Raw genomic sequence first — 21,940 nt, forward strand, 5'->3', positions numbered from 1 at the left:
AGACATTAACAAAAAAAGAAGGAACCAAACGGCCAGCGTAAGTCATGAAGGGTGGTTCTGTGCTCTTAACGTGCTGTTTTTCACATTACAGCTTCGTATATCCCACAAAAAATGGTTGAGCTCTCAGTGGGTGCCACTGCTGAGAGCAGAGGAAAGCAGTTGAGCTGCCTGATGGACGTCACGCAGCGGTGCTCAAAGAGTGTGCTCTGAGTGGGAGAATGGGACGCAGAAACCTCAAAGCTCTGGCGCTAAGACTTTAGGAAGATGCAGTTTTGCAAAGAGCAGAGCCGAGGCGTGCACAGAGGTTCCCTGCAGGAGGGAAGAAGAGGCAACAGGTGAACATGCGTTGCAGTCTCCCAGCTGTGTGAGATGGAAATCTGTACGAAGAGGCACAGAGCCCTCATCCCATCCCTCCTGGCGCACAGCAACAGTCCTGTCCTACAGCGCTGTGCTGTGATCTTAAGAGGGGTTTGCTGGGTGAGATGTGGTGGTCTTTGTGTTCAGCAGGACAGGGAGGATCGTGGATGATTGCAGGTGAGGACGCTGATTTGCCCTGCAGCTCAGCAGAGCTTACCACCTCCCGAAGTGTTTGCATTGCAAGGAGCACAGCAGGGGGGAGTATGGTGCAGCAAGATGAGCTCAGTAGCACTGTGTGAGAGCAGTAAATAGCTAAGGCAACGATATTAATTGACGAAACGTTGTTAATGCACTGCCACAAGAATTAATGGAGAAGAAGGAACTGTTTCGGTAGGCGTGTTTGTAATTGCAGTACTGGAGCCGTCCTTGAGATGGTGCCAGCGACACACCGCGGCTATGGAAGGGGACCCGAACGTGGAGCGCGCTTATCACAGCCCTGTGCTTTTCATTTTTAACAGTTTCGTGTGCTGTTTTCCCCCCATATAATTGCTTGGAACAAGTCTCTCAAGCTGGCAGCCGCTTGCTGCTGTAACTGTTAACTCTTCTTCCTTGTCCCTGCTCTCCTTCTTCCCCTTTCTTTTCCACACCAAACTACAGCACTGTTTCGTTGACCTGCCATACGCGGCCCTTTAGAAACAAAATGTAAAGTTGAGAAGGGAAGAAATGCCAGTTTAGTGGGGTGGGTTTGGTGGTGGGATGAGTAGCAGCCCGTCGTGGATGCACCAGAACGCCTCTTAAAGGGTTTGTGCTTGCTGTGTTCAAACAAAACTTCTTATCTCCTCGTTAAAATGACACACATGTAGGGCAATAACATTCCTTCCGAGCTCTCTTAATGTGGTGGCAGACATCTCTGTCCTTTCTTCCTCCACCTGCAAGCAGCACCTCGGCCCCATGTGTGCTCCCTGCACCTCCTGTTCCAGCTGTCACAGCACCGCTGAGCCGCTCCCCTCGCCCTCTGCCTCCATTGGATCACGCTCCTTCCAGCAGCTCAAGTGGAGCCACCCACCTCTAGGAGGAAAACCGAGCTGCAGCCCTGGTGAAACATAAAGTTTATTTCACTAAAGTGACGCAAAAATTCTTAAAGAGCTCTTTGGCAGCAGATTATCTGCAAATCAGACCATGTGAGGGGGACTGGTGTACAAAAAGCTCCCCGAGGTGCTGCGCTGCACACAGGCTGCGTGCTGGGATCTGCAGCAGATGTGGGTGAAGGAGAGCTGAGAGGAAAGCACCGCACACCTGGCTGAAGGACAGGTAAGGGAAGGACTGGTGCTTCTGGTGTGAGATGCCTTCTGGAATCCGGGCAGGGTGTTAGGAGGTGTCTGAGCAGCCGTCCTGCAGCAGGCAGGCACAGGAGCGTCGTTAACTTGGACTTCTTGCTGCCTCTTTCAACTTTGTCTCCAAAGTCTGAAGTACTAACAGCAGCCTGTTAGTTAGCATGTATATATGTGTGTTTATTGTTTCATCTTTAACTTTGAAGGTCTATGAGTAGCTCCTGAAGCAGAGTCAAAAAAAACAAGTGACAAAGCTTTGCATAAAGCAAAGCCACGGAGTGTGGATGTGGGGTGAAAGTTTGCTTTGGCTTTTACACTGCTGATGTCTTTTCTTGCTTTTCTGCAATGTGCCCCAAATCCTGTGCAGCCACTTGCCTGCACTCAGGGCTGTGGGAAATGGGACGCCAGTCTGAAATCTGAGGTTCAGCCATCACACCAATGCATTACTAAAGCAGGATTTATAGAGCAATTGGGAAAAAAGAAAAAAAAGGCTATAAAGTGTAGCTTTATACATATTCTGTACAAAAAATACAGAAAAGCAGCAGATCTGAAGCAAAAATAAAATAAAAAAAAATTCTTTGCAAGCTGTTATTTCGGAAGAATAAAGGAAACTTTAGCAACTCCATGAAATTATGTTTTAAAAGATAAACTGTTCCAGTGTAGCAAATTATCTGACTCGATGGGACAGATTTATTGCGAGTGATGGATCTGAGGTCCGTGTGCTGTGAACGTATGCACAGTCAATCAAGTTTACTGCTGGGAGCTGTTGGCTGTCTGGGTCCGTCTGCACTGTGACACAGGAGTTGGGTGAGGAATGCAGCCTAACTGAATGCATAGCGCCTCGAGGAAGGCATGTCTTGGTGTGTTAGGAAGCCTGGGGAGGGGAGGACGGTGCAATGGGAGGACGGTGCAATGGGATTTGGGTTCTTTGGAGCATTGCTTGTGGAATTTTAAGTGTGGGCTGTGAGCTGCCGGGCGTTTTGATGGGGAGCTCTCTCATCTTCTGGTGATTCTGATGAGTGGTGGATGGAGCACGGTTTTCTTGGAGAGTACTTTTGAGTTTGGCAAGTGTTGTGGTCTGTGTTGTAATGGAACATGGGGGGTGGTGAATTTCAGACCGTTACACAAACTGGCAAATGCTGCCTCCAAACTGGAAATTTAATAAGAGCCCCAAATTATTCCCACACGTGGAAATGCACTGCGTGTTTAGTCCCTTTCCTCCTTCCCTGGAAAGAAAGATGAATCTGCTGAGTTTTAGGAACAGCACTAGAAGCCTAACAAAGTGCTCACTCTGCCCCATCCGACGCTGATGTGTTAACTCTGCTCCACAGCTGTGTTCCTGCAGCTCTGCTGGCTGTCAGTTTATGTCCTGAGCACCAGTGCAGTGCAGTGCAGCCGTCTGCAGGACAAGCATCCCATGGAGCAGGCAGCAGAGCTCCAGCAGAGGGGCTGCAGCTCTGAGAGATTCTTCACAAAGCATCCATCTGGAAGCTGGTGCCTGGTTGCTCACTTCCTTTAGGCAAAAGCATGATAACCATGACAATGTGCCTGCTGGCATTAGGTGCAGGCTGTGAGCACGCAGACGGCCTTCCAGCTGCAATGCAGAGCAGGTGACTGTGCAGAGCAGCATTACAGAGTGCTGCTCTATTTCTTTGCTGATATTTGCTCAACTCTTCCTATGAGTTGATATAAATAATTTGAGGAAGAATGCAAATGGGTTATCACTCCCTCTGTGCTTATCTGTTTCCTTGCACTACTTACAGACGCTCTTGAGCCATAAAATGCATTTTCCTCCCCTCTCTGTTCCTTAAATGACAGCTGGCAGTTTGGCAGTATTCACGCTACCGCACAGTGTCTCTCTTCTCAACAAATTCCTACAGGTAAATCCTCTCTTTCCTGCTGACTCCTTAACTTCAGGCTGAGACATGAACAAGAGTGTGACATAAGACTCACAGTCCAAGTTGATATTTCCCCAGTACTTCCATTTTCAAGCCTTTCTTTCACATCTTATCCGTATTAAACCCTCTTGGGAATAGTGGAGGTCAATGGATAGCACTGTGCCTTGGATCTTTCCATTTACATCCCTCTGCCTGTATGAGCTGCATCTTCTTTGCACGGTGCAATTTGCAGTCATGCAGCCACGTAATTCTAACAGCCTGATATACTCTGTGATGGAAGTAAAGCTTAGGTCAAGTTAACAGAAATCATCTCAGACTTGATGCTGTTTGCCAGCAGTACAAATTAATGTTTCGTCTTGGGATTCCATGTAGTTTAACTCTTTGCAGGTGTAAGTGGACGGGAGGAAGGCAGAGGTGTGGCAATAATGAGGTTTTCTTGCAGGAATGCAGCTGTAACCCAGGTTCAGGCTGTACACCACCAAGTGCTGTTTTCAAAAAGGCCTAGCAAGAGTTAGTTTTCTCCTTTAAAAATACAGAGTATTGGGAAATAATTTGGTATTAATGTGCTGGGAAGATGTGCTTTACTGCACGGCAGAGCATGACAGGGATTCCCACATTGCCACGAGAGGTCACTGCGTGCCTCAGGAACACCCAAAGCAATGCCCAGCTCTGCGCCTCCCCGCTCAGCAAGGATCCGGACCCCAGCACAGGGGTGCTGCTCTGGGATTGCTTTGGGAGAGGCAGAGGAGTTGGCTTTGGGTCTCTACCGTTTGCTTAAATCCAGCTCTGAGTGGGAGTAACTGAAAATTATCGTGGAATAATGGGTTTATGTGAGCTGCGTTGGTGGCTTGAGTCAAACTCCACGAAGCACACAGCCTCACTGCCCAGTTTAGCCCAGTGTGGCTGCAGCACATCTAAGGGTTTCTCAGGGCTGCTCCAGGCAGTGCATGCGGGATATTAGGATCAATTTCTTCTCCAAAGAGAGCTGATGCAGTGGCACAGGCTGCCCAGGAAACTGGGGGAGTCCCTGAAGGTGTTCGAGGCCCGTGGGGATGTGGCACAGAGGGCCGTGGTCAGTGGGCACAGTGGGGATGGGTCAGAATTGAGGGTCTGAGAGGTTCTTACAGCCTTCATAGTTCTGTGGTTCCGTGATTCTGGCTCTGTGCCGTTTTTCTGTTTTTTCCTTCTGCACTAATTATGTTGGTGATAAGAAGCCAGTAGGTACTTATGAAAGAGCAACCTTTGCAACAGCTCCGATAAAAAACAGGCAGTAAGCTGGTATTCCTTTCATTATTCACTACAATAGTGTGTCCTATGCAGCAGCAGAGAGGTGGGTGCATGAGGGGCAAAAGTGGGTGAAGTCCTTCCTTGTTAGCACAACTTTCCTGTCTGTTTCCCTACTAATCCTAGCACACTTCTCAACTCCAAGAACTCAGCTTTTGCCACTGCCACCACTCTGCAGCAGCGTCCATTCTCCTGCTGTTTGTTGGCGGTTCTTTTTTAAAGGGTAACGAAACCTTACAGTTCTCTTTCCACGTGCCAGCTCTGAGAACACCACGGAGATTTCCCATGGTAGATGGTGAGCTGGAATTTACTGTCGGAAAGGAATAGTTTGAATTCCAGCAGAAGCCCCTCGAAGTTCACAAGTCACGATGCATAGCTGAGGTTCAAACTACTGAAAATTCCACGAAAACATGTCAAGTGATGTGATGTTTCTTTCCTGTGGTCTGCAGAAGGAGCTTAGGGCTGGATAAGACAACAATCGTGATTGTCACAGATCCAGGAAACCAACACAACATTCAACAAACGCCCCTCAGGACGTGCCAAGAAGTATTTATGCATAGAAAGAAAACGCTTTGTGGATACAGCAAATGGTATAGAAAATCCAGCCTCACAGATAATGCAGTTAAATCAACATCCTTTACTGTTCTTGCACTTTGAGTAAGAGGTATAAAGTTCACAAGGGCTCAGGTTACTTTTCCATATTCCTTACTATTAACGTGCCATGCACAAGGGAGAGAAGGGTTGGGTCTGTCCTTCCCTAGGATTTTTCTGTTGCTACCAGTGGTGGTAGCACAGTTCCACCTACACAGGCTCTTTTGGGACACTGGGAAGGTTGTGGACTCCAAAGGCATTCAGTTTTCGTAGTCCTGCAGGTAAAGCAGACATTACTCTGACGTGTATTTTTCTGGGGTGCTCAGAAGATGTTTCAGTCTTTGTGATGATTAACTAATAGCAAAGTACTGCCATGGTAATAATCCAACATTAATGGTACGTTGTTTGCTGTAAGGTGAAAACAGCATTATCTGGGTAAGCACAGAAAGTAAGTGTGAGCAACCCAGAGGTTTCTGGAAGTAATAAAAACACCCTGGAGAAGGTCATCCTGCTTGCTCTGCAGCTCAAAAACTTTCCTTTCTGCTTGCTTGCTTGCAAAGAGGCTTAGCAAACAATCTCTGCACAAGACTGAAGGCTGGGAAAAACCTGTGTTTTAATAGCTCTGGCAGTGAGCAAATTCCAGCAATGAGCAAATAATATTCCCACCCTGCTCTGGTTTTCCAAGAGTCGAAAGTGAAATAATGCTTATTCTTCCGCAAGGGATGTTGCAATCATATTTACTGTGGGGAAAAATGCTTTGAAAAGGAAGAATGAGATGTAATGATCATCATTTACTATGTGGGGGCATCATGTAGGTGGAGTAATGCTTTGCAAGCCATAAAGCCGGGCTGATGCCCCAGGGCACTCGCAGCACAAAGGGTCTGTTTGCACGTTTCATTGACTGAGGACTTACAGCACCTGAACAAACGAGCAGAAAAAAGAACATGACCCACAGAACCACAGATTTTTTGCTGCTCTTTTTTATTCTCAAGGAACAATTAATTGCTTGCTTGCTTTCTTTATTATTATTTTTTTTAATTTTGAATTGCTTTGTTTCCCTTGGATTATTCTTCCAGCCCGTAAGAAGAGAGCAGGTAAAAATCAGGGCTGGGATTTGCTGTAGGAGCTGTGCCCACTGCCCTGCCAGGGCTGGAATCCAAACAGAGTGAGAGAAGCCTTTATTTCTCTAGAGAGTTATGCAGCATGGGGGTCAAGCTTTGTCCTGAGCAGACCTAGATGCTATTTCCTCCTGATTCTAACCAACCTAACTGAAATCTTTTTTCTTTTTCTCATGATTAGTGTTGACGAACTTCCCAAACTTTCATTTAAGCTTTCCAGATCTGCTGCTAAACGTGGCAGGGATGTGGGATTTCTGAAGAAAGACGATCGTGGAATGTAATTTGCACACCTGTTATTGCAGTATTTAATTATTTCTTCTTTCTTAATACTGCTTCCTTCCTTTCTCTGCACGCAGCCTGGAGTTTCGCTGGTTCCCTTCTGAATTATCTGCTCAGTAATTCATATTTCATGCGGTAATGGTTAACTATCTCCAAAGATATTTTAATCACAGGAACTGCCCAAATTGTAACATGAACGTTACCAGCATCGATAAGCTCTGTAACAGAGTATTCTGTAACGTGTTTCATTTCTTAGATGGTGTTCATGCCTTCAGTCTGATGGATTTAAATATGGAAGGGAAATTCTGAGAGCACTGGGAATACACTAGAAATAAAAGCGTGGGAAAATTAGCTGAAGGGGACTGAGTGCTGCTGCCTGTGTGCAACTGGGCAGGGGAAACCTTGGAGAAATGGAAAAAAAGGCAACAAGCAACGAGACTCAGCTGCTGACTTCCAAGAAAGGTACCTCAGACTGTAACGAAGGAGAAGATTGTAAAGAGAACGGACTGCTGATCAAGAACCCTAAATCTGCCCTACGGCTCATGGAGGATGGGAATAAAATCCATCCCGGGCAGGGAAATAAGGAGGAGGCAGCTCAGATCTCAAATGGCTATTCGGGAGTTCAGAGCTCCGTGCCTTGCAATGGGGTGGGAGAGGTGGAGGATGCGCAGTGCACCAACCCAGCAGCCACAGCCACCACAGCCACCACGTGTGGAGCAGAGGGCCAGCAGCAGCTGATGGAGCTGGAAGACAGAGAGACCTGGAGTAAAAAAATTGACTTTCTGCTCTCTGTCATTGGATACGCGGTGGATCTGGGAAACGTGTGGAGATTTCCTTACATATGCTATCAGAATGGAGGAGGTCAGTGGCCAGTTCTGTGTTCTGTTCCTTAACGTTCAGCTTCCTTGCTTGCTAATGGATTAGTTTAGTAGTTTGTTTTAATATCATACATGGCATAGCAATAACAGGAAATTAATTACTTTTAAAGCAGACTGGAAAACTTAAACCACGGGATAGGATAAGATATCAAAAAATGAGAACAACCAGGAGCTGAGCACTGGTTAGGTGCAGAGAAACCTGAAAGAAAAGATTTGAGCCCTGTCCCAAGGAGTATTTAAAACCAGATAAACCAACTTGTCAAAACACTCCTCAGGAAAGCTGGGACTGAGACTCACAGATGTCCCAGCCAAAATCTAAATCTCCTCAAGGAGAGACTGAATAGAAAAGACTTCTGCATCCCTGATGTGCTCAGGCATTCTAGCAAAGAAATTCATGACTGTCTCTATCTCGTCTCACCTTGTACTACAGAGGCAGTGCAATCTTTGCGAACCCCATGTAAACTTGTTGCAGAAACATGAGAAGTTTGGCCTGAGTGTCACTTCTTGTTCACACTGCTGTGCAGTTAGCTGTGAGAAATGCCATGGTAACGCAGTACGGCACACTGCTAGGGAGGGGACGTGCATTCTCCCTGGGGAACAAAAGGAATTGTCCACGGAGTGCTGAAAGTAGTGGAAGAGAAGTCCTATGAAGAGTTACAATGATCTGCTTTGTCTCTTGCAGGAGCATTCCTCATTCCTTACACAATTATGGCCATCTTCGGTGGTATTCCGCTCTTCTATATGGAATTAGCACTAGGACAGTACCACAGGAATGGCTGTATTTCAATTTGGAGAAAAATATGTCCTATATTCAAAGGTAATGAAGGGAAATGGAAAATTAGAAGGAACTTTCCAAGCGAGATCTTCTGATAATGACGTATTTTCTAAAAACAAAATAATAATATCTGAAAACAACAGAGCAAAGTAAGGCTAGGACAAAGTCAGTCTATTTCTACACACAATTCTGGCTTTACAAAGAAAGTTTTCATAAAGCTTTATGTACATCTGTACATGTGTGTGTGCTCTCATGCATAAGTGTCACACAGCTCTTAGATTAGATAGAGGCTGCTCTGAATCAAGCTTGAAACAAGTAAAAACCAAAACAAAACAAAAAAAACAACCCAAAAATAACCCATATAATTGAACAAATAAGCACAGAATTACTGAATCCTGGGCAAAATTGAGAACAGGAAAGAAGATTCCCTACAGAAATAGAAATAATGTAGTAGGGGCTATTCTATGCATTTGTTACTCTTGCTCCCAGTGTCAGAGTTCTGGCCTAAGAGTAGCAGATGGCAGTTTCCAAATTCCAAATTTTAGGAGCAGCTGAAAAAACCAATTTAAGCCTATATTGTCTATATTGTCTTGATTAAGAATGTTCCTCTGGAAACAGAACACGAGTGTTTCTGAAGCCATAAGAAATTCCAGTGCTGTAGATACATGACGGGGTACGTGTACCTCCTGCAGAGCTGCCTTCATGGTTACTAATTGTGGGTGATGTGAATAACCAATTCCTTCCTTTTTGTGGCCTGACTTACACTCACTTCATGTCATTATTTCCTAACCTACTAGGCATTGGCTTTGCCATCTGTGTCATAGACCTCTATGTAGCCTCCTATTACAACACCATCATGGCGTGGGTCTTCTACTACCTCGTGTCCTCCTTCACGACAGAGCTGCCGTGGACCAGCTGCAATAATGCATGGAACACAGGCAACTGCACTACCTACTTCAGCAAGGACAACATCAGCTGGGCCCTGCACTCCATCTCTCCTGCAGAAGAATTTTATACGTAAGTGCATGTAAGTGAGGACAGTAACGTCAGACAGAATGGTGAAACGCATAGCAAGCTTTTCTTTGGAGGAGGAGCAGAGGTGGTTAGTTATGGTACTCTTTTCTAAACTATTCAAGTAACTAAATACCTGTAGGGGAACGTAAGCTTAGGGTGTGGGGAAGGGTACTCTGTATTTTAGACTGCAGGTTCCCAATTGTCTGGCCATTATCAACTGTCAATATTTACCATTTATCAACACTGGTGTACTGTTAATATCAGGCCTGTGAGTTAAAAAGAAATCCAGAATAGAATGACTCTGAAGTCTAGTTATCAAGGCCTCAGGACTACTTGTAATGCTCAGTCCACAGTAAGGGACTGCTCAAAGCATACTGAACATATTTGTAACAAAAATATCTACACTGTGTTTTTCTTTCCTCTTTCAGCCGCCAAGTTCTACAGGTGCACAGGTCCAATGGGCTGGATGACCTGGGGGGCATTAGCTGGCAATTGACCCTCTGTTTATTGTTAATCTTCATCATTGTATACTTCAGCATCTGGAAAGGGGTCAAAACATCTGGCAAGGTGAATGCAAAAGCAAGACAAATCACTTGGTACAGTACAGCCTAGCACAAGTTCTAAAGGAGCCAATTAACACTACAGTTATCCTAGACTGTCTTCAGGGCAGAGATTGCAGCTTCACTTATTTGGGAAGCCCTTGCTGCAGAGTGACTGCTACTGTTATCCAAGTAATACGTAACAATAAGTTATGCCACAGTTCTGTGCACAAGAACAACCCACACAGAGAAAGCATGGATATTTATCTGCAATCTGCTTACAGAGCTTTTGAGAAAGTTCATATGAAGATGTTATAAAGACTAAGAGTTATCATTTGAAAGTTATCATGATTTCTTCTCATCTCTTAATTTTCTGCCCATGGCAAACGCTATCTCAATGTTCTCCCTGGCAGGTGGTGTGGGTCACAGCCACGTTCCCCTACGTCATACTTTTTATCCTGCTAGTGAGAGGGGCGACTCTGCCCGGTGCCTGGAGAGGTGTCCTCTACTACCTGAAACCTGAATGGCAGAAGCTCCTGGCCACTGAGGTAAGAACACAATGAAATAGTTGGGGCTCACGTGTAGCCTTTCAGCACGTGTACCACAGTGTGTACTTTCAACATGGAGTATGATTATATAGATGTCTTAGCATGGACGTCATGCTCTTGTTTAAGCAGTCATCCTATTCTTTCCATAACTATATAGATATTTTTAAAAGGTTAGATGGGGTTCCTGGTTCTGTTCTGCTATTTAAGTTCATCGTGAATTTAGCTTGAACAGTGAAACAAACAGCCCAGCACTGTGCAAGAAGCTACAATGATTGCTGCTACACAACAACACAGTCCTTGGCCTCTAGCTGTCACAGCGACATTTACTAAATGTACCATCCGGATTAGCTGCAGTTGTTTTGATGGTGAGGGGATCACTGCATGCTCAGGCAGACTTTCCCACACCCAATGGTGTCTATAGTTACCAGAGCTGAAATGTAAAGTCTCCATCCTGTGACACACTCTGGCAGATAAGCCCAGGGAGGGTCTCTTTAGCTGCCAACTAAAGCATGACTTGGTGATGAGTGGACATGGGCAAGTGCACCGGAGAAGCAATGGATCAGTTGGGTCTGCACACTCCACCAGGGTTTGAAAAGAAAGGAAGGATGAGGACAAGACTGAGCTAATGAAAAAAAAAAGCCAATCCATTTCACTATCTGATTCAGCTCTGAACTCTGTGGATGACAAGTAGTCCATCAAGCTGGAGGCTGCACTGAGGTCCCTGTGTAAGAAAGCCTCTAGTGGAGAGAGCGATGGAAAAACCCCAAAGCAATAAATACTACAAATATAAAGATTAAAAATTCTAATGTTTGCAAGTCTGCTGTTCCCCAGCTGATATGGAGAGTTTTGAATGAAAAGGAAATGAAAAGACACCAGTCTCTGATAAAGCAGCATCTTCAATAAGGGACCACATCTTCTGAAAAAGCAATAAAGGGCATTGATATTGTATTGGATGTATCTGAAGTGAGGACAGCAGATCACAATCTGTGTCTGCTGGACGATGACAGAGTTCTGTCTGTGGCTGATACAGGATGGCCTCACACGATGGCAGAGTATTAGAAATGAGTGGTAATGAACTCCAGGTTTCAATCAGAAGAGGATAAACAAACGAGGACTTTCACCTTCAGAAAGAGAGCTGATATTAGCACTTTAGGAACACCACTTATTAAGGCTGCAAACACTCTTCAAGTACAACAAGCTTTTTGTTACAAGTCATCACACTTGCATCTATCATGGCTGCAACAAAGCTGGATGGAGTCCCTCGAACTGCAGCTGCATCCACACTACAAAATGTGAACTGTGTGCCTAGGAATAGTCTCAGCCTAGAGGATGCACAGCCAAACACAGAGCTACTGCACAGCACACAGAGAAAGATGGGCCAAGTCCACCACCAAACCATGAGCAGAGCTCTCCATACACTGCAGAAGCTGGGGTAACCCAATTACAGGCAAATCATCTGCAGTGCTGGCAGAAGGGATACTTACAGCGTGTAAAGAAATGCAACAGCTCTTTATCCGTGGTAAATTCTTTTGATATAAATCCTAATTGCATCACCAATGAAAACCAGAACAGCAAAGACAGCCAAACTGTAGTAGATATTAACACCTTCCTCAAGAAATCTCAAGAAAAAACTCACATTCCAACATACTTTCTTAACGAAGCCTTTGTTAGACCAGGACTAGAACATAAGCACACAAATGATGCTCAACTTTGTATGGCTAAATAATACTGTGAATCTGCCAATCTCATCCCATCTGTCTCATTACCTTTTTCTCTTGATTTTTATCATTTTCCAGGTTTGGGTGGATGCAGCAGCTCAGATTTTTTTCTCCCTCGGCCCAGGTTTTGGGGTCCTGTTGGCTTATGCCAGCTACAACAAATTCCATAACAACTGCTACCAGTGAGTTCTACCTCATTTTATGTACTAAATTCAGCTTTACATAGGTGCTGTTTTTTATGAAAAGGAAATAGTGCCAGTGAAAGACACGGAATTGTCAGACCTTTATATATATAAACCAGACAGCAGCACAACAGAACAAAGAAACTGCAAGCCCAAGCATTTTCTGTTGTGCCTACCTTAAAGAGAAGTAATCTCTACCAATGACAGCAAGGAGGGCAGCATGAAAAACCTGCCACAACAAAATGGCACAGCTCCCTGACAATCAGATGAGAGTTGCTGAGAGTCAGCCAGGGTGTGACTTTAGAGCCCTAAGCTGAAAGGCAGTTTGTAATTGTTTCCTTTTAAAAAAACTGTTTATAAAATTAAAGAATGTCTTCTTTCTTTAATATTCCTAGAGCCATTCCTGTCATTTTAGAAGTCTGGTATTTCTGCAAGCACAAACCCAGCATTTAATCTCGTGCCAGACTAACGTTACAACCTGTCTGAAGCTCTTCCTTAGGAAAAACAATGAGAAGTCGCTTTGTCGTTGTTTCCTTCCCAAAATCCACTCCTTGCTCCTTCCACTGCATTCCCCAGACTGCTGCAGGAGTGCAGCTCAACCGCTGCCCCCACCTGGCAGCACGCTGCCCTCCCCAGCAGATGCTGATTCCCTGATGTGAGTTGGGTGTTCTGTTGCAGAGATGCCCTGGTTACCAGCACTGTGAACTGCCTGACCAGCTTCGTGTCCGGGTTTGTCATTTTCACTGTGCTGGGGTACATGGCTGAGATGAGGAATGAAGATGTGTCGGAGGTTGCCAAAGACATGGGTAGGCTTTTTGACTTCTAAGAGAACGTAGTTGTGTATTCTACATTGAGAGACCTAACAACTTGAATGAGTGGATAAGATTGTCAAATGTTTGGTATGTAATTCAGGGTGTGATAAAGGCACAGTGCAGCTAAAATACTATTCCATAATGCCAGCGTAGGGAAGTCATGCATGCAGCTCCATGGCACTGTTCTAACTGCACGCTGGGACGTAGTCAGGAGGAGAAGCCTGCAGGAAAATGGAACAACCTGTCCTCCCCACGGCAGCACTAACAGGTCTCTCTGCTTCTCCACTCTAACACCAGGACCCAGTCTGCTCTTCATTACCTACGCTGAAGCCATTGCAAACATGCCTGCCTCAACTTTCTTTGCCATCATATTTTTCTTGATGTTACTCACGCTGGGATTAGACAGCACGGTGAGTAGACAATACTTGAGAGAGATGGATGAATGATTTGTGTGGTGTATTCCTTAACCCCAGCCAACACCAGGAGGAGCAGAATTACAAACACAGGGCTGTCACCAAAGAGTTTAATGCAGGACTGGCATCTCCTCGTGCCTTCTGTTAGATAGAAACTCTTGCTCCATTTTTAATAATGGAGAAACAGAGTCTTAAATAAGATTAAATGATCTGTCATGGTTGCACTGTGATAAATAGTAGCAGACCTAGGAGCACAGCTGAAGCACGTGATTCATGAACTGTATGCAGTCTTATGGGCTCCATCTGTCCTGTACTGGTAAGCTTACAAATCAGTGAATGAATTCCCGTTTGATGCTCTTTCACATTAATTTTATTTAAATGGTGGAAAGTGGAGAAAGCTTCCTTCGCAGCACTGCAATACAGAGTTCTTCTAAAAATTGCCACATGAGTCTATTGTACTGAGAATCAGCTCCTTGTAGGAAGGCTCAACACAGTGATTGCACAATTAGTCCTACTGAGCCACTTCCTCTGGACGATGGGCACTTCCTACTGAAATGGGAAGACTCAATTGCTGCTTAAAGAGCTAAAAACATTCTGAAGAAAGTCTGAATTGTGCCAGCTCTACAGGAAGAGTAAAACACAGTGTTTCAATGGCTACAACTCCTCTTCGAGGTAAAACTGCCCTCTGTTCTCCATTAATTTTTGCATGCTTTTCAGTTTGCAGGATTAGAGGGAGTGATTACAGGAGTACTGGATGAATTCCCACATGTCTGGAGCAAGCGCAGGGAATTCTTTGTCCTCGGACTGATCATCATTTGCTTTTTGGGGTCGTTGGCAACCCTGACCTTTGTAAGTATTTCACCCCATCCTCACCTTTCCTCACTGGCAGTTTCCTGCATCTGACATCTTGGAGAGGGTCGTATTTTTGTTTTAAAAGAGATTCAAGAAGTCGGATTGAATCTCCAAATGTGAGCATTATCTCTCACTAAGAAATGTGTTGCAAAACGATTGTATTGCAGTTCAGCATAACTCTGCTGCAAATCCTAACTGGCACAGCCACTGCTCCAGCTGCTAAGTCAGCAAGCAGGGGTGTTTTGATGCAGTTTGTGTGCTTTGCTTCTCCCTCTCCCAACCTCCATGTTTAAAAATAAAGGATTGTTTCTTTCATTTTCCCAGTGTTAGAAACATATATGGCGTTAAAAAAAGAGTGGTCAAAAGTTATCCATGAGAAATGGCTGTAATTGACTGTTGCTGGAGCACTCTCTGCAAATTTCTGCCAAATGACCTGAATCTTCCTCCTCCGATCAGGCTGCAAAGCTCCAGCACTCCCCCATACATCGTCCCTTCACGGCTTGTGGGATTTCGTTTTCAAAGCAAGCAAAATTTTGAATTATGAGAACAAAGGGGCAAGGAAACCGCACACAGGTTTCCTGTTGTGTTTCACTCCACTTGTTCACACACAACCACCTTCTAATTGAAGCATTTACTGTAAAAGTAGACGTAGTTCCTGTCTGAGACACAAACTCTTCCTCGTTAAGCTGGTTCTAGGTATCCCAAGTGGTAAGAAAGCGAAGCAACGCCCTGTTTGTTTCCTATCTGGGAGCTATGAGTCAAGTTGGAGGAAGATGACACGGGAGGCATGCAAAAAGTCACCCTGCCACACTGCACCAGGTCCCAATTGTTCAGTGAAATCCAATGACAACAGCCATAAGGTTCAGTTTTAGCTCTTCTGCATGGCAGCCCCACTGCTGGACTACATCCACGCACAGCAACAGCAGTGCAGCCAAGGACTGCACAGCTCACAGTGCAGCAGGACTCACCCATCTGTGAACGCTCTGCTTCAGATGAAGGCAGTAATAAAAAGCAGCATCCCAGGGCTTCCACCCCTGGATCTCTGGGTCACTGACAGCACCATGTCCTTTGCAGGGAGGCGCCTATGTGGTGAAGCTGTTTGAGGAATACGCCACAGGCCCAGCTGTGCTAACAGTGGTGTTCCTGGAAGCGGTGGCAGTGGCCTGGTTCTACGGTACGTGCGTTGCTGCTGGGTCCCAATGAGCCACAGTTCCTCTGATGTCTCAGGAAAACGTTGGTTTTTCTTTCTTTTCCCCTCCCCACAAACTTGCTGTTAAGCAAATCCGTAAGAATGACTACTGATGGCTCTGAGAGAAGCAGGCTAAATCTGAAAGTAACGAGGTACTCAGAACTGTTAAGGGTTCCATGTAGCTAAGGCACAAACAGCACTCAGGCTGGGCCCTGTGCTGCCTTGCTGTGCACACATCTCTGTGCAAAGGACTCCTTCCTGCTGTCCCCACTCTCCTCATTTGTCCCCACAGGCATTACCCAGTTTTGCAATGACGTGAAAGAAATGCTGGGCTTCACCCCTGGCTGGTACTGGCGAGTGTGCTGGGTGGCAATCAGTCCCATCTTCCTGTTGGTGAGTTTTCTTCGTATCTGTTTGAGTTTTTTTCTTTTTTTCTTTTTTTTTTCTCTGTACACAAAATTACCATTGAACAATGTGGTTCCTTAGACATCTAAAAGCTTAATTACAGAATTCTCTTAGGAAGCTCTTTAGTAACAATTCTTGTTAAAACAAAAATGCTTAATTAGTGAAAAATCCAACGCAGTGCTGCAAGGTCTGGTTACTAAATCACAATTTTAAGGGCGTTGGTAGACCAGCTAGATAAACAAGCCTGGGTTTGGAGTAACTCCTTCCCTCCTCATAGGGGAAGATTACTTTGTTTTGTTGTTTTACGTTTGCCATAGAAAATAAAAGATGGTGATGAAACAGTGCCTGGGAGGAAACCCAAGATAAGTAAACACAGGGCCCCAGTATCTGCTGACTGACAGCTTCAGAGTATCCCACGTAGCATCTGCAGCAGTTAATTGCAACCATCATAAATCTATAATTTGAGATTGGAAATCCTGACTCTATGTTTGACTTAGCAGTACTATTAATAATGTTGTAACATCAAGTGTTCATTTCCTGATCCCAATGGGTTTGTGCTATCTTTGATAGTTGCCGGGAGCAGAGCAGGTCAAGATGGAGTTTATGAGCACCGAATGCAGACTGAAGACCTGCAGAGTGAATTCTAAACTCTGCTGTAACAATCAATGTGTCTCTAACAGATTTTTATTTTATTACCCACAGAAAAAGAAGGAAAAAAAGGTTATAAATGAAAGCACCAGAATGCCAGAAATGATTTTTAAACTACTGTCCTCTTTGTGAGCCTGAACCAGTAAAATAAAGCAGACAGCTCTGGTGCTGTGGTTACTAGGCAGAGCTATTTGTGTTCTCTGCAGAAGCTAAACTAAAGTAAGGAAAGCCCAGAAGGTACTATGCTATTTTGCTATGGAAATTTCAGTGGTACTCCCGCTCTTCTGATGCTAATCTGGAAAAAAACACAGTTCAGAGATCCTTCTGAGAGCAGTCACCAACATTACTCATGTGGCATTCAGCTGCAAAGCATTTCTTGTTTCACGAGAATCTCACAGTCATGAAGGGAAAGCAGAATAAAGAAAATGAATCAAATTCTGAGTAAGAGTTAATTATATGATGTTTTCCTCCTGGGAGTGCATGGGATGGGGAAGACTTAACAGCAGAACTGAAAAGCAGGCATGCTTTGCACAAACTTTGCACAGCACTCCAGTGCTGTGCCCTCATTGAAGATTAGCAACCCCAGAGTTACTCAGAAGTGCTTCATTCCAAGAATATTCCTTAGGGACCCAGACCCTTAGGGAAGTTGCTCACTGATAAAAAGGACACAAATAAAACCAGTGTAGCTGGCACACCGTAAAATGTGTGGAAGATGTAATGTTTGTCTAACCTTAAAAACCCACTCATTTGTTTTGATTGTATGTAAAAATAAAAGCCACGCTCAGATTATAGGGCAAGGCAATGCTCAGCAGATATGAATAAGTGATAAACGGTAGTGAAGCATTTCTTAATGCATCATTCAGAAAGAGTCAGAGGTAGGAAAGAAATCATACAACAGGAACAAACTGGGGATCATTAAGATGTGTCCTAGAGAAAAAAATTCCTTCTCTTCCCACATCATTTCTTAATTGCTATAGCACAGATCACTTTTCCCCCCTACTTGTTTCAGAGTGCACAACTGCAATAGTTGCAGAACCCAAATGAATGAGAAAACACAATGCTGTGTTCAAAGCTGGAATGTCAGACCATGCTTCTCAGCTTTCAGTTACTGCTTGGGTTATACCCTCAAGTTCCTGAGCAATTCTAAATTTCCTGAAGTCTTGATATCTAAAAGCTTTTCGTTTAATCTACATTAATGTCATTTGAGATTTTTTCAGGAGCAATACACATTTCATCCTTCTCAAGCCCTGCTCTGGTTTTTTGTTGTTTGGTTGTTTTTTTTTTTAAGTTTAATTCCATGCTGGCACAGGGAGTTCCCTGAAGGAACAGCGTGTGCTATCAAAACATGCTGAAACTTTTCTTGTTTCCTTTCCAGTTCGTCACTTGCAGCTTTCTGTCCAACCCTCCTGAGCTACGGCTTTTCGATTACAACTATCCCTACTGGACCACAGTAGTGGGCTACTGCATAGGAACCTCTTCCATCATCTGCATCCCAATCTACATGGTTTATCGGTTGATCATCACTCCTGGAACATTTAAGGAGGTACCCAGTAGGCTCTGCTGTGTCCGTTAGGAAGGAAGTGATTTCTATAAGTACTGTGTGTCATTTTTTCTAAGATTTGATGCCCCAGGCTGTTTGCTAACAGCTAATTGTCTTTCACCCATTTGGAGTGATTTACAAATCTCCCAGGCCTCGCTGAGGGGCTGAGATACATTCACATCCACTTACTGAATCGAGTGTTTCTTTTTATGCTCTGCTGAACTGGAAGCTTTCCCTAGAAATCACACATGCGAGCCAGTGACAGATTGGGTCCCTCGGGTGTGCTTACAAGAACAAGTTTCTTTTTCTGTCCCACACTTAATAAGGGTTCTCTGCCATAAATCCATGGCAGCCTGTGATGCCATTTTTGGTATTTCTTGTAAGTTCTTGTAAATACCAGTTCTGAGAGAATGTGTTCAACAAACTCAGAGCGCTCAAGTAAGGTCCTGAAGCATGAGTATGACAGCTGTCAACCTTGGAATTAGACTGGATCTACTACAGAGCGTTAATAAATAAGCGTGCACTTCCACAGCACCACTGTGCAAAGGTAAAATCACCCTGCAACATTTCTGCCTTGTAGCTGTAAGAAGTAGTAAGAAGTGTAACTCAAACCAGTTGTGTTTTTATTGCAACCATTTGGAAAGGGTTTTGAAACGTTATTTATTAGCTCTAAAGTGAATGAACTTCTAATACTGATCTCTTTCCAACAGCGTATTCTGAAAAGCATTACTCCAGAAACAGCCACAGAAATTCCTTTTGGAGACATCGGCATGAACGCAGTGTAAGCTAACCTGCTTTCTGGGGAGAGAGGGGAAGCACAGAAAAGAACTTTCCACCCAAGGAATTATGCTTCCAGCTGAGATAACAACGGGGTGAGTTTTCTGTGGAGGTTCTGACACTGACAACGGACATTTGGAAACATGATGCCTCCAACACATCCATCCAAGCAATTCAATGAAACCTGCCATGCACTTCTAACCAGACTGACCTGGGAACCAACTCATTCTGGAAACACGAGGATGTCTGTGTGTGTGAAGATGGCACAACAGTGGGGCTGTTGCAGAAGCCTCTCTAGGATGAGCAGCAGCGGTAGGATTAGGTTTAGAATCTCGAGTCTGTGGCAGTTCTCCTGTATCTTCCTCAGTGTAATCGTTCGTACCGGGCAATGTTGTATTTGCTTCTAAGGTTCTAATTGCTTCAACTACATTGAAAAATACAAAAATATTTCCAATAGCCATATATTACTCAAGTAACACAGGGTTTTATAAATTCTCCAACTCCTGGGTTTGTAGTGGAGTCGTCAGAGGAAGAGGCAGCAATCTCCAGCAGCACTATACGCAGCTCTGCACAAATCAGCATGCACATTTGGTAACGTTATCCTCCTCATTTCATTTGTAGATCATATGTTTCTGTTGTTTCTTGTTTAAGGCTACAAAACCATTTTTTGTAACGTGGGCTTCGTAGTCAAGCAACAAAAAGGTTCACAGGTCATCTGACAAGCACTGAAGCTGCTAGCACAGCTAAGCTACATGTTCACAAAATCCTTGTACTCGCAGACGGTGCTTTTACACCCAAGGAAACTATATACCAATAATGAATTACTTTGAGCTCAGATGTCAAAAAGTGGACTCTCACTGATCTGCTTTTCTTTGTTTATTTTTTAAATTTCAGTTCCCCAGCTAAGATTGGCTGGAGCCTGTGGCTTTCTCTATTGTTTCCTGGTACAGACCTCAAGTTTAGAGCAACCCTTTTGGCTGGCTGACAGAAGTACGTTTACACAAACCTACTGCCAAGACTTACTAGCTCCTACTCTTATGTGAATACATTTGGTTTTCACCCTGAAGAATAACAGTAGGGTTTTTTCTTTAACAAGCAGTTGAGTTCATCAGGAGATTCTGATCAGAACCGATTGCATTAGATTTTGAAGCACTGATGACATACAAACTAACTTTCATGTATGTACTAACCTTGCCATATTATATCTGTACATATGCCTCCAGCAGTTTACAGCTGCTCTATAAACTGACCATCACTGCCAAATCAGCTGGAGGACAGCAGTTTTGCTGCAGTTACATGGGAATTTAGATAAACCTGAACAGTCATAGTCTATGTGAAGACACTGCATTTTCCCTCTACCATGTAGGCTATAAAAGTCTAAGAAAAGTAGAATAGAACATAAGAGCCTCTGCTGCATTTCATGCTTTACTTACAAATTAATGACACGATCCATGCACACGTAGCAGCAGGCACTGAGAAACCTACTGAAAGTTTACATCAGTACAAAGCACCTAAGAAAGCAGGGGAGGTGATTCTATGACTGCCTTCTGAAAGCAGTCACCTCACTTCCACCACTGCTATACTGACCCGAGTTCCCTTATCTTTCGCACTCAATCCCAACAAGGAAATAACCCTAAGGAACAAGGGCTATTCTGTGCAAATTACAAACAAAGGCCTCCTGCACTATTTTTTAAGAGGGAGTCTGTTCTTGCACTGCCACCAGAAAAACAAAATAAATTTGTCTTACTGGATGCTTACTCATACAGAATAGGTTTTGAAGGTTAGCCCTGCAGGCCCTCTGAAAACTACTTCCAAAATGTCTTCGTGGTGAGGAAAAGTTCATCTAGATATGCACTACGATTTCAAATTGCCAATCAGAGAAAATTACTGATTGTTTTTAATGAACTTTCCTGCTATGAGTACATTCCTTGAAAAAAAATAAAAAAAATACACATGAAACATCAATTAAAAATGAACAACGTCTGTATTCAGTATCAAGTGTGGGAAATAAAGGAGGAAATACCGCACACCTCTGTTCTTCAGACTGCTGCCCATCTATTGTGAGGTATCTTTCTCCCTCCATGCTTGTTTTAAGCAGATCTTTCTCACGGACCAATTTTTGGCCAGTTGATGCTGTTTCCTACTAGGCTCATCAAATAAATATCTTACAGTTCCAATTTTTAGCAGTTTTTGCACATCCACTTGCGAAAGTCTCTTCAAACAGACATTCTGCTGCCTTTAATTAAGAGCAGTGACAGTACAGCAGAATTAGTTGCATTAAACATCAGCACTGTCTGCATCAAAGCTAAAGTTTCTCCTTGAGCTCTTGCAAACAAACTGAAGCTGGGACTGTTACTCCTAATGGAATAATTTGCAGAGTAATTAATAACTGCTAAAACAACTGCTTCTTTGTGTGCAATACTTCCGACATGGTCTTCCTTTGGAACAGCATTTTAAATGGCAAAAGAGGCATCTGTAGTTTGTATTGAGACACTACATACAGTGCCTCACACGCTGCCTTTCTGGGAGGTGGTAGCACAGAATTCTGATGAGCTGCCCAAGAAATGCCATGTTTTTCTAGTGGAAGCCAAAAAAGCCCCAGGTTCTCTCAGTTTGAATTTCTCAGCTGAAAAAATCCAGACAAACACACCCTGACTACAGGTGTACTGTAGGAGATGAAAGTCTCTGAAATCACCTGCAGACAGACAGAAAAAGCAATGCAGATAGCAAAGGCACAGGACAGAAAGCACTGTCAGAGATAGGCAGCCCTGAAGATCAGTGACATCACATCT

General features: G+C 44.1%; 1 protein-coding gene across 2 annotated transcripts; it reads left to right on the top strand.

Moving 5' to 3' along the window:
* The first annotated feature begins 129 nt into the window (after window positions 1-129).
* SLC6A4 (solute carrier family 6 member 4) lies at window positions 130-21,107 on the top strand. Of its 2 annotated transcripts, XM_052688574.1 has the most exons (15): window positions 130-534; window positions 1,297-1,668; window positions 7,115-7,719; window positions 8,419-8,553; window positions 9,309-9,528; window positions 9,954-10,092; window positions 10,478-10,612; window positions 12,409-12,512; window positions 13,191-13,318; window positions 13,622-13,734; window positions 14,455-14,586; window positions 15,664-15,763; window positions 16,071-16,171; window positions 18,207-18,374; window positions 19,082-21,107. In XM_052688574.1, the coding sequence occupies exons 3-15, from the start codon at window positions 7,269-7,271 to the stop codon at window positions 19,154-19,156; spliced, it is 2,001 nt and encodes a 666-aa protein (XP_052544534.1). In that variant the 5' UTR covers window positions 130-534; window positions 1,297-1,668; window positions 7,115-7,268; the 3' UTR covers window positions 19,157-21,107. The 2 variants fall into 2 exon arrangements, with proteins under 2 accessions (XP_052544534.1, XP_052544535.1); XM_052688575.1 differs by lacking the exon at window positions 1,297-1,668.
* The last annotated feature ends 833 nt before the right edge of the window (window positions 21,108-21,940 follow it).

This window comes from Tympanuchus pallidicinctus, unplaced genomic scaffold (assembly GCF_026119805.1).
Source record: "Tympanuchus pallidicinctus isolate F22 unplaced genomic scaffold, pur_lepc_1.0 scaffold24, whole genome shotgun sequence".
NCBI lineage: Eukaryota > Metazoa > Chordata > Aves > Galliformes > Phasianidae > Tympanuchus > Tympanuchus pallidicinctus.

Coding starts and splice junctions, on each gene's coding strand:
- SLC6A4 (XM_052688574.1), top strand. CDS start 7,269: ATGGAAAAAAAGGCAACAAGCAACGAGACTCAGCTGCTGACTTCCAAG. Junction 7,720..8,418: donor ATGCTATCAGAATGGAGGAG/GTCAGTGGCCAG, acceptor TGTCTCTTGCAG/GAGCATTCCTCATTCCTTAC. Junction 15,764..16,070: donor GGCAGTGGCCTGGTTCTACG/GTACGTGCGTTG, acceptor TTGTCCCCACAG/GCATTACCCAGTTTTGCAAT.